At 52.3% G+C, this 12286-nt stretch overlaps 3 protein-coding genes across 3 annotated transcripts; 2 read left to right on the forward strand and 1 right to left on the reverse strand.

Annotated features, from left to right (window-relative positions):
- Nucleotides 1–1942: 1942 nt before the first annotated feature.
- On the forward strand, nucleotides 1943–2891 carry N7496_012835 (ribulose-phosphate 3-epimerase RPE1; the record flags this gene model as incomplete). The annotated part of the gene is made up of 3 exons (XM_056705748.1): nucleotides 1943–2185; nucleotides 2263–2514; nucleotides 2622–2891. The coding sequence occupies 3 exons, from the start codon at nucleotides 1943–1945 to the stop codon at nucleotides 2889–2891; spliced, it is 765 nt and encodes a 254-aa protein (XP_056548971.1).
- Nucleotides 2892–3486: 595 nt separating this feature from the next.
- On the reverse strand, nucleotides 3487–4595 carry N7496_012836 (uncharacterized protein; the record flags this gene model as incomplete). Its single annotated transcript, XM_056705749.1, has 3 exons — nucleotides 3487–4184; nucleotides 4237–4312; nucleotides 4380–4595. 3 exons carry the CDS (start codon nucleotides 4593–4595, stop codon nucleotides 3487–3489), a joined length of 990 nt encoding a protein of 329 aa, XP_056548972.1.
- A 4552-nt stretch (nucleotides 4596–9147) lies between these two features.
- Nucleotides 9148–11335, forward strand: N7496_012837 (uncharacterized protein; the record flags this gene model as incomplete). Its single annotated transcript, XM_056705750.1, has 2 exons — nucleotides 9148–9474; nucleotides 9584–11335. 2 exons carry the CDS (start codon nucleotides 9148–9150, stop codon nucleotides 11333–11335), a joined length of 2079 nt encoding a protein of 692 aa, XP_056548973.1.
- Nucleotides 11336–12286: the final 951 nt, after the last annotated feature.

Raw genomic sequence — 12286 nt, forward strand, 5'->3', positions numbered from 1 at the left:
AAATCCATGACCCAAGGGTGATTCACGTAGCGCTTGCCGGCCCTTGGCTTGACACGAGGACTGGCCGGTGCTTCTGACGCGCCGTGGGGCTTACAAATGAATTTGTGCCTTATTAGGGAGATGATCCGATACTAGGCTTCGAATTTGAGAAGATTGATCTGGTCGATCCTTGGATTCTGATGAACTTTATTGAAGGGTAGATGTTTATTTGGTAGAAAGTGACGGAGTGGATTATACATTTAGAACCTGAAGTGATCTCCAGCCCCTAATCAACTAAACACGACAATCATTTATAATGAGTTTTAAACTAGAATCAGGCATTGTAAAACGAGACCATCATGTTTACAAGTGAGAATAAGCAAGTTGTATACTTGACACAATCTTATCGCACGACCCCTCCATGACTATTTACCCCTCCTTCCGTGGCGTACTCACCGCCGTACACCAGCGCCTAAAAGGTAGTAACAGAAGGAAATTGTTGGCGAGCAACGGAGAAACCAGTCCTTCTTACCATCCCCAAAGCATCGTTTGAAAGGCCCTGTTAGAACTGGTTGAAGTCTTCTGTAATTGTATTGGGACGGGGCTGTCCGGGTCGGATCACAGTGCGCCGTGGGGGCACAGACTTGGTCTTACTCCGTGGTGCTGTCCCCGCTTTGTGGTGTTGACGGCTATTGAAGTAACTGTGTTTGGGTGATGAAGATAGGACTCTTTTGCAAGTTAGTTGTAGGAAGATGGTTCATCCGGCTATCGTTTGGCCTGGCTTGTCATTGCCCGGGCTCTGATGCCGAAGAAGGTATCCAGCTGGTTTGATTGTTGCTTCAATCTTGATTTCCCAGTCTAGAAAACAGGCCAGAATTAGGACTGTGGGAGTCGAATCAGCGAATGGTGATAGAATATGATTTTGATTCGGTTGTCAAAGATCCAAGGGCTTTATAAGGCGCCCGTTGGTTCGCCCGTTTCGTTGGGACTGTAGAAAGATGATCCTCTCGTAGTCCATCCTTCGAGCCAAGCCACGGCTCAACACCCAAACCACGCTGATTGGTGGATGAGGATGCCCAGCAAGTCCGAGGGAGCTTCGAGAATCCCGGATGGTCTATTCCCTCCCCAAATAACCTTAAGATCGAGAACAACCCCGGTCGATGGACAGACCCCTGTCCGAGCTCTAGGTCAGCCGACTTGGTTGATTTTTCCAGCTGTGAGGAGAGAGTAAGTGGCGGTCATCCGTACTCCGGGATTATGGGATCGGAATGACCCGATCAGGCAATCCAGGAGATCGTTAGTGATTTGTCAGGGATCGCCCACCTGGACTTCAGTACGGTGTACTGTACAACTGTACATAGTAATGACTCCATCGTGAGAGTTGCTGGGAGCTGTGATGGGGCCTGGACAAGTTGAATGCTGGGCTCTGAGTGGATCAAAGAGGACTAGAGTGAAGATCGAAGCCCCACGTGAGAACCGGAGCCCTTATCGGGTTGCATCATCGAGAAAGACTTTTTTTTGAAGAAGCAGTTTAGTACTGTAGCTTGGAGTTCATGTATTCTGAGTCCTAGGGAACAGGTAAAGACAGAATTGATCAATGTCAAGTACCTCCTATCAAAAGCAAGAAACATAAAAAGAAACATGCAACTTGTACAGCCCCATCTTTCGGTGAACGCGGTATATCCACCTTTGGGTCGCCACTCGGCCTGATGTAAACCAACCACGATAGTAATAATAATAAGAATAATACTGTACAGACTACTAGAATACCTCCGGAAGAGGCGACTAAGGTACGGCTTCAAGGTCGGTAAGCCAATTCCATTATCGTGACTTAACTACTTATCTTTTTTTTTATCCGGCCACTTCCCCCTCCCTTCCTTTCCCCCTCACCTTAACCTTTCTACTTCTTCTCCTCCTTCTTCTCCTACTCACTCTCCCTCCTCATCACCCTCAATCTCTCGCCATGACGCCCCCCGCCATCATTGCCCCTTCTATCCTCAGCGCCAACTTCGCCAACCTCGGCCATGATTGCGCTACCAAGATGAAGGAGGGCGCCGACTGGCTCCATGTCGACATCATGGACGGCCACTTCGTCCCCAACATGACTATTGGTTGCCCCGTCGTCTCTCAGATCCGTGGCTGCGTCGACCGGCCACTCGAGCCCGGCTCGAAGGGTACCTTCGACTGCCACATGATGATCATGGAGGTATGTCTTCGAGAAGCTCCAATCGCATGACCCAGAATGAGCCCCCGCTGATTGCATCCCTTCCCCCACGTTTACAGCCTCACAAATGGGTCAAAGAGTTCCAAAAGGCTGGCTGTGACTTATACTGCTTCCACTACGAGGCAGCCGTTTCCTCCGTCGCTGCGACCGATCCCACCGATAAGACCACCACCGAACGGACCACCCCGCGCGGGTTGATCAAGTATATCCACGAGCAGGGTATGCAAGCCGGTATTGCAATCAAGCCGGATACCCCGGTCGACGTTCTCTGGGACATTCTCGAAAGTCCTGACCAAATCGAGCGCCCGGATGTAAGTAATTCGAAGCTCTCCAAAGCAAGCTTTTTCTTTCCCCCCGGACTACACCCACCCGCTGCGAATTCAAAGTTCCCCACTAACGGCAGCTTTCTCCCGGGCAGATGGTCCTCGTCATGACGGTACACCCCGGTTTCGGCGGCCAGAAATTCATGGCCTCCGAGCTGCCCAAGGTTTCCGCCCTGCGCGCCCGGTATCCCGATTTGAACATCGAGGTCGACGGTGGCCTCGGTCTGGGCACAATTGATCAGGCAGCCGACGCAGGCGCCAACGTGATCGTGGCGGGATCAGCGGTTTTCGGTGCGGCAGACCCAGCCGACGTCATTGCCAAGCTGCGTGAAGCAGTCCAGAAGCGACGGGGCTCTTCGGCATAGATGTTGGTATAGGAAGAGAGCGACCGACTGAATGACCGACCGGCCGATCCGATCCGAATACTCCTCAATTCAACCCATACTTGCCCACGACCAGTCGATCGACGGGCAACTCTCGCCCGGTGGAAACCGAAGCGGGATATAATGCGCCCTCAGAATTTCAACTACCATTTCACAAAAGGGGTTACGGTGTTTGTCCTTTTCTCGACTTGCGCACGCGTAACGCGATGTTTGCACGGGGGTTTTTCTTGGACAGTCCTTTTCAAGTCCATACGTTTCATGGAGGGGTCTCATTCAGGGGCATAATTTTTGTGTACTGTTTGTAATGATGAGCTATGAATGGCATTTGACATATACCTATTTTCAAGGTTTCCAAGTGGCCAATAAGATTGGTTAGATTGAACCACCGAGGCAAGCTAACTGATAGCCAAACTCTACAGATACGCAGATACAGATAAAAGGTGCAGGAAGCGATGTGGTATTGCATTGCTAGAACTGGAAAAGGACCTGGTATCATAAACACTGCTGACAAGAATCGACGTGGGCAAAAGGGGGTGCACTCATGTACAGATTTATCAATGGTCGTAAACAGCGTGGACTACTCCTTCGCGGTCGTCTCCGCAGCCTTGGTATCTTGCGCTGTAGAAGAGTCCTCCTTGTCCTTGGACTCGGAGGGCTCATCCTTCTTCTCCTCCTTCACGTCCTCAGCCTTCTCAACCTTTTCCTCCTTCTCCTTCTCCACACTAGTACCCTCCTCAACAATACTCTCATCCGTCGGCCTCTCAGCAGCCTCCTTCCTCAACGCATCCAACGAACCCCCCTCCCCCTCCGCCCCAGAAATCGACTGCCGAATCTCCGTCACAACCTGATCCTTATCCGCATTATCACTGCCCGAAATAATCGAACCCCGATGGTGCTCCACAAGGCCCAATTCCTCTGCATTATCAACGTGGAAGTTCGCCGATGACACGGCCGCGACTTCCGGGACGAGAGGCGGTCGCTTAGCACCGGCGGGCGAGTCAGGTGCGATGTCAGGGAGTTCGGGGGCGACGGAGGCACGGTGTGTCTTGGGGGAGGAAGAGGAGGGTTGGGGTTGAGTCTGGGCGTCTTCTTCCTTAGGCTCGGGCTTTGGCTTTGACTCAGTCTTCTTCTCGTCCGCTTTGCTCTTGGCTTTGTTGGCAGCTTCGGAGCTAGCCTGGCGGAGGGCGAGGACGGCTTGCTCGTCCTTCTTGTCTTCGGGTTTGGTCGCGGGCGGGCTTTGGATCTTGATGGTGGAGGGTTTGGGGGTTGTAGGAGCTGGTGCGGGGGATTCGGACACGGGGGAGAGGATAGCTGGTCGCAGGCATACCGTCCAGATCCTGGGCGCTGTTGACGACCATGCGTAGTTCGCCGAATTCATTCCATTCTTCGATTTCTTCCAGGTCCTGCGATAGGCAGAATTAGCGCTGGAGCTCACGCTGGTAAGGCGGGGAGTGGGGGGAAAGTTCATACTCCGACGATATTTCCATACTTCACCAGACCAGGCAACTTCTTCCCCTTAGACCGACGGCCCCAAAGCTTACGGGCAGCCTCATCCGTGGCAACGTCGATAGCGCGGAAGGGAAGCTTATTCGCCTTGAGAATAGTCTCGATACGAGCGGTCGCGGTGACGATGTGCGAGGACCCCGCAGTCAGGGAGGTGTACAGATAAAGGGTTGAGTCGGACATGATGGATAGTCAGTGGAAGATGGGTAGGTAGATAGGGGGGAAAGTGAAGTAAGAGAAGAAGATGGTAAGAGAGACAAAGCTCTATTGCAAGAGAATAGGGGCTCGCAAAAAAAAGGAGTCAAATGAAATTGAGCGATGCACCGTTCACTTTGAAACCGCCTTTTGATTTGTTTGGGCTTGCTTGGGCCGATGACGTGGGGGTGTCACGTGCCCGAGAGGATCGTCACAGGGACTAGCAAGAGCAAAATACTGGAGTACTCTGGAGTATCGATTAGTAGTACATACAATAGTCTACTAATACAAGCAGACACTATCTATCTCTACGATGGCGTCGCTAGCATTCTACACTATAGAAGGATCTTAGCCACACTACGTCGCCATTCCCCTGGAACACCTACCTACTTATACCAACTCCACATCTCCAGCTTGTACTCCCCAGCTATCCATGCAATCGCAGTCGCCGCCCGTGGCAACTTGACGTCAGTCCGTTTTCCCACACGGATCTGTACCGCCAAAATAACCGCCAATCTCCCATCGTCGGGAATATCCACGAACGGATCCGATCGGTGGGAGGGACTGCTTACAGTCTTGGAATGGTTCGTGTCGCCACAGGATGAAAATAGCACTGCCGCTGGTTAGATATCGGTATTTGCGGTCTTCAGCCAGGATCGGGTGCCGTTGTTGACGTTGAGGGTTGATGCAGAGAGCTATGAAGTGTTAGGAGGACTAGGAGAGATCGCCCGGTTTGTGAGCTGGCGGGATCGCATCGACGTCTTCCCCATCTTCTGATATGCGATATCCCGATTTCCTCGACGCTCGAGTATCTCTGAGCGGTTCCAGTAGCTGCCCGAATGGGAACCTAATCGAGATGGAAACCGAATAACCCAGCATAGCTGCCCATGTCAACCAGAACGGCTCGGACAACCGGGCATCTGAATGGGATCCGAATTCAAAGATCTCTCGGTTGGGAACCATCTCCGTCATCCGAAGCAGGTGGCAAGAGAAGTATGAATCAAAGTCAGGCCCTCGAGGTCCAAGTCTGCATCCAAGTCTGCATCCACCTCGACCTGCTTTCTTCCCTGCCTATTGCACTGCCGCCTACGCGGCAAAGAACCACGCGGCCGCAGTGCAACCAAGACCCCGTGATATCATCAACTGCTAGCAATATTTAAAACCCGGCTGCTCCGCAGTATGCTTGACGAAAAGCCCTGCAGCAGCCACGGCATGCACACCCTCCCACCCGAGGCAATGAGGCTGAGTGTCCGCGCCTACTGGGGGACTCGAAGCTCGAAGCTCCACGTAGAGGGCCCAATGAATATACCCCGGACGATATAGCTCGTGATGCACCCATCTGCGCCTCGATCAAGATAGCTGCATCGTCGGGTTGAGATGGGGAGATGGAGATTGAGCACGAGACCTTGATTACGACAGCGCTATGGCATCGTCATGATGGAGATCGGTCGAGGTCAGATCCTTTGGTCGTGCAAAGTCGGGCCTCGACAGCCCAAGCTCACCGCAATTCTGGGGAGGTGATTATTGGAGAAGGGGCGCGGGCGTGTATAGCACGGATCGCTAGGGGAGTTGGTTGGAACTTGGCGAGTCGGAAGATGAGCCCCTGGGCAAGGTTGTCACGGGCGCGTTAGGAGTTGGTGCGTCGGAGCTTGTTGTTTGTCGCTGATACTATTCTAGGCCATCTGGGAGAGATAGAAGCATGGACCGTGTAGAGAGTAAATGGCTGGGCACTTGATCCATACATAGCAAGAGGTCAGGTCGGAGTCGCACAGTGCGGAGGACTGCCCGCTGCGAGGAAAATTCATCAAAGCCAATCACCGTAAAGTCACCCACTCGAGTCCTAGGATCAAACTCGACACATCGTCGAATTGTCGAATGACGAAATCAAGTGGAATTCCCTGCCAGATTCACATCGTACTTTTGTCCTTGACTCCTGCATGACAAGAATGCAGGTGTGTAGAGCCTGAAACTCAAAGGCGCGTCTCCCCCAAACCGATCATCGAGTTCTGGATGCTGGAAATGAAACTTGGTTGCACGATGGAAATAGCATACATGGAGGAGGACATATTGTCAGCACTGTACTTGTGCTGTAGGTACAGTAGCATGATAGCATGATACATCAGAATGCACTGAGGATAGCTGGTCGTACAAAGTCATGGGGTGACTATGTATAGCATAATCAAATCATCACCACCCGTCCTACCTACACCTTCCTCCTATGTAGCACATGACTAGCTAGCCCTCTGCAAAGTGCACTCCATACTAGAAAGATCGACACGATCAAGGAGAACCCGGGTGTAATCCATGTCGATCAGGGCCTTTAACCCTACTAGATGATAGTTAATTGACACGTACATGGACTTGCATACTCTTGCCCTTATAATCAGATCAACCATTAAGAGCGCTGAAACGCGGCGGCAACCGCGTTTTGGAGATGATTGAATCCTTCGGGATAGTTGGATGAGAAATCCCGGCAGAGATCGAATCGGAAACCGGGAATATAGTGTAGGGTGCATCGAGTAATCTACAAGGTATGCAGAGTAAATGGTAGTCTGCTCCACACTTGCAGTCGTTAATTATCGTGGACTATGGAATCTGTGGAGACTTCGAGATAGTCACTAGCGTGGTGATCGTCCCAGCCTAAATCTCCCCATTTTCCCCTGAACGAACCGAACCGGTCAAGGGCCTCGACCAAATGAAAAAGTTGGAGGGACGTTATTTCTAACTGTACAATATAGAACTGATCATAGCATTTATTCCAAATGGCTATATGGAATTAAGAAGCATGATAGAAGGTATACAATCATGCATGTGCAAGCAACTGACTCGAGCCATGGTTCGCTGGCGGGAATCGCGGATCCGACCATGGATCCCACTAGCAAATACTAAACTAGCTAAAACAACAACTCATCAGCTAAGAAAATCTCTTCTACTGTACTCCGTAAGTAACTCATGAACAAATGGCGATGCACTTTCCGGAACAAATTGCAAGTCTATCCCCACCCGTCCCTCTCCACTCGTCCACACGGCTTGGGCTTTGGATTTGGCGTCTTGGGCTTTGGGCGCTGGGCACCCGCCATGGGGTCACCGGGGCCCAACTGATGCTCCAGTTGCAGACGGGCGACAACGTGGCAGACGTTGAACCGGGGAGTACCTTTCGTTGTCGGCCTCGCTAGCTGACTAGTTTGTTATTTGCTACCTTGGTGTTCTGTTTTCTCATTTTCTAGTCTAGTTCTTCTTGTTCAGGATCCAAGTGAAGGAGGGGGTAGAATCAAGGCAACTGATGGCCTCCCGCCGTAGGCGCGAAGGATGCAGGATGTTTCATGGTGGTAGTAGAGAAGAGTAGATAGTCCAAGAAGGAAAGAGGGTACTTGGATATAGTTTGTGAGTTGTACAGCGGAGAGTAACTATATGGAGGGCTATAGAGTAAGTGTGGGTATAATAGACCACTCGAAATAGTTGTTCTATCCTCCACTCCTCCATAGTAGACTCAATAATCGACCTATTAACATTCTCGAGCCTGTCCATATTCCAACCCGACGAAACACAGCCTCTAAGAAAAACCCGTCTTCCCATCCAATCCGTCTCATCTGCCCTGCGGGCGGTCGGGTTCTTACCCAGGAGGATCCGGTTCGCTGCTTCACTTTTTCCAGTGGTCCTCCTCGTCGCAATGACCCCCCTCCCGGATCTCTCCATGTGCAGATACACCCTCCACCAACCAGATCAGCCACATCGCACTCATCACAAACGGAGCATCGAATTCGGTCAGCTATTATTCTACTGAGGCTGTGATTATTCCTCCTTTACTATTAGCTCTGGTAAGTACTCCATTGTGGATGATCGGTGACAGGGGGAATAACCGGCGGGTCCAGACCGTGGGGAAAAGGGGAGACAATATTGCCATGAACTTGGTAGTTGATCATCATCAGTATACTACTACTCGACTACGGAAGTATCGTGATGTGTATAGCACCCCCGTACTAAGCTGGGTCAACCCTCCTAGCGTCCTCGTATCCTCCGAGTTTCGTCCTTCGCATCCTCTTCCTCTTCTTTTCCTCTCTTAGCCTCCAGCTCATCTCATCCCCAAAGGAACTTTTGTCATCATCCTCTCTACCTCTTCTTTCCCTCTTCCTCTTTTTCTTCTCCCTCCTTCATCCTTTCCCGCTGCCCAATTCATACTCTCTTCTGTATATTCTCCCTCCCTTTAATTCCCACGTCAACCCACTTTTTTGCAGGCCCGACGCCTCTTATTAGTTACTTTCTCAATTCGATCGTACTATCGATTACTTCTCCCCCCTCCACGGAGATCCACCCCGACCCTTTGATAAGATTCCCCCCGGTATGCTCTTCTCTTCTCCCCGCCATTTCAACGGTCTTTCTACTTCTTCATCCACTAACCCTGCAAATCAGTCTACTTTTTCCTCTTCTATTTACCCACACCTCATTTATCAAATCTACTACTCTCTACTCTACTGATACCACAGGGTTCACCCTCGGCCGAGGTGACCATTCCATTACTGGTACTCCCCATTTCACCATCATGGCTCTACATTCGGTCGACGACGATGAACAACTGTTCACCCGGGCCATGACCTCCTATCGTGAAGCATTTTTGGTTCGACATTCCCACCTCCCGGAATCTCAACGCCATCAACTTTGGACTCAGCAACTCAATCAGTTCCAGTTCATCCCGTCTACCCCATCACCAGCCTTACCTCGAACGGGAGGAGGGCTTCCGGGGAGCTCGGGGAAACGAACTCGACAGGATGCGACTCCACGGACTCTCCCTGCAGCCGAAGCTGCTTCCGCCTCTGGTTTTGGTTCTGGTTCTGGTTCTGGTCCTCCGCAAGCGAAACGGCGAGCCACCGTATGTGTGACCTTGGTTACTTGCTCCCGCCTCTCTCCTCCTCCTCCCTCTCCTCTCCCCCCTCTTACCCTCCATCCAACCAACCCGTCACTGGATTGACAATTGGCAGACCCCGGATCTCCCAGTGGCCGCCGACCTACGACGCACCTCCTCCCAGACTTCCTCGGCAGAGACTTTCCGGAAAGGTGCGTCACTCTCCGGGCAAGGATCCTACCGACATGGCCCCGTGAAGGCTCCCGTGGGAGGTAGAGACGCGATGGCTTTGGGAATGGTTCGTTCTCAAAGCCAGCAAATCCCCACCTCTTACAGGCATCCACCAGCGGGAACCGCCATGGGGAAACGACAATCCTTCGGCCCGACCCGGACCCAACAACAACCGCAGCAGCAGCAGCATCCCCATCTGGACCACGTCAATGAGATGGTCAGCGAATACTCACCATCCGAGTTTACGAAACACTTGGATGATCCACAGAGCAACATCAACCAGGTCCCTCTCTATGGCTCTGGTGCTGCAACCGTCCTACCGACCGCCAACACCACTTCCGCGTTGACTCTTGGGCTGGCGAATCTTGGATCAAATGGACTGGCATCTCTTTCGCCTGGACAGCCATCTCCCATGGCCGAGGCCTCCCCAGCTGGCGCGGTGGAGATGACTCGCAGCGGGACCACCGACACTATCATCGGTGGATTCAACAACTTTGGCTTCGATCAAGCTGCGACGACTCATGTGGATCTGGAACAGGCCAACCCTATCCCCCCGGAATGGGTGCCCACATCCACCTCGGGTCTCCCCTATCAAGACTCCATCCCTTCTTCCCTATATCCTGACTTAGATACCGGTGCATCCTTCCCTTTCTCCTATCCTTCTTCATTCTCAACCTCTGCCCCTCCATCAACACCGTTCCGGCCACAGCAAGTGCCAGCTACCATGAATCCCACGCCGGCTAGCAGCATCCTCTCCCCACCAGAGGCCGTCGACATGAAGCCATCAATTTCAACTGGAAGTAATTCTTCCGCCACGGCAGCTCCCTCTCGTGCAGTCCGCCGTACACAAGAGCAAATCGCCCACGGCGCACGACCTATCGCGCCCAAACGGGAATCCCAAGGCGATGCCCACCTCCAACTCGATCCCAACGACCCGAATCGCATGATTCGCATCTCCTCCGCTGACGGCACCACTAAAGAAGTCGCCGCCATCCCCAAGGCCTCTGTGCACCGCCCCCCACGACCAAAGACGTACTGTCACTTATGCAATGACCAGCCAGAGGGCTTCCATGGGGACCACGAGCTGCGCCGACACATCGACCGGGTACACGCGCGGGTGCGCAAAGTCTGGGTCTGCGTGGATATCTCGTCAGACAAGAAGTTCCTCGCTAACTGCAAAGCCTGCCGAAACGGCAAGCGATACGGCGCAAACTACAACGCAGCTGCGCACCTGCGACGCACGCATTTCAACCCGTGTCAGCGTGGCCGTGGGGGCCGGGGAAAGGACAGTGAGAAACGCGGCGGCAAGGGCGGCGGCAACCAGCCGCCGATGGAGGTGCTGAAGCTCTGGATGCGGGAGACAATTGAGAGGGCAGATGAGCGCTCCCCCGATACCTTTGATGTCGAGGGGTTGGAGGAGTACTCTGGGAGTCTGCCGTCAGATTACAAGGGTAGTCCGCTTGTGCCCGGGCTCGGAGACGCAAGCAGTTCCATGAGTGTGGGCATGAGCATGAGCAGCTCCTATGGGATGGATCCGACGCCCATGCATAGCCATAGCCTCGGCAGTGGCGCAGAGTATGAGGGATTCCCGGGGATGTCGGCCAGTTTCGACTTTGATGCCACGCTGGAGGACCCCTTCTATCGGGATATCCAGTAGATCTTGGCGGTGGAGACGTATCTCATGTGAGCGATCGTAGTCTCCCCCCGTTTTCCTATCGACAGTGTTTTTGATATTTTTTTTTTTTGGATTTGACGTTGGTCTTTGGCGTGTTTTCATTTTTCTCGATTGGGTTTGTGTATTTTATCGTTCCCCTGTTGCCCTTGTATATGGACTGGGATTGGAAGGGACTTGGATATATGGGATTGGGGATCTGGATTGGTCTGGGATGAGGAGTTTAGTCTCGGGGTATATTCATTTCTTTGGTTCTCAGGGCCCCGTTTCAGCTCAACTGCGGCTGGCGCCTAGACTGGCGTGTGGGTTTCGCAGCAGGCCGTTTGAGTTGGCGCCTGAAATCTTGTCGGTTTTTGACTTTGGCATTGCCCCAAGTTTATTTTTGTTTTCTGACTTCTGACTTGATATTTCTGAAGCTTGTTTTTGGAGCTGATTCTTGGGGGCCGTGGAGGTTTGTGAAATGTCTCGGGACTGTGCTCTGCACTACACTCCAGAGACCTCAGCATCGACCCTCCATGGCCCCGTACTGACACGATTGATGACAAGGACGGGCATTTCTAGGCTTGTATCCGTAGCTAATGACTATAATTAATGACCATGACCGTACTTGACCGAGGAGAAAATACACTAGGAGATTCAGGAATTGGGGTGTGGCACAGGGTTACACTCCAGAAATAGGAAACTCCATCGTAGTGCATGTAAGTAACAACAAAACACAAGCCTAACCTAGACGCCCTGGACGGATCACTCAGGCAGCAGCAATACATAATTACATACCAAATACAGGCGGTGAAGAACTGGCCGATCTTCCGGTTCGCCAAATGACGGTGAATGGATGGACGGGTGGGGGTAATGGAGTGATGGATTTGACTGGGCGTGACACGGTGGCTGGAGGGAGATGCACGTTGGTTCCAATCAGAGAAGACCAGTGGAGGA

Source organism: Penicillium cataractarum (assembly GCF_028827025.1).
Source record: "Penicillium cataractarum strain IBT 29864 chromosome Unknown utg000011l, whole genome shotgun sequence".
In the NCBI taxonomy this organism is placed as follows: Eukaryota; Fungi; Ascomycota; class Eurotiomycetes; order Eurotiales; family Aspergillaceae; genus Penicillium; species Penicillium cataractarum.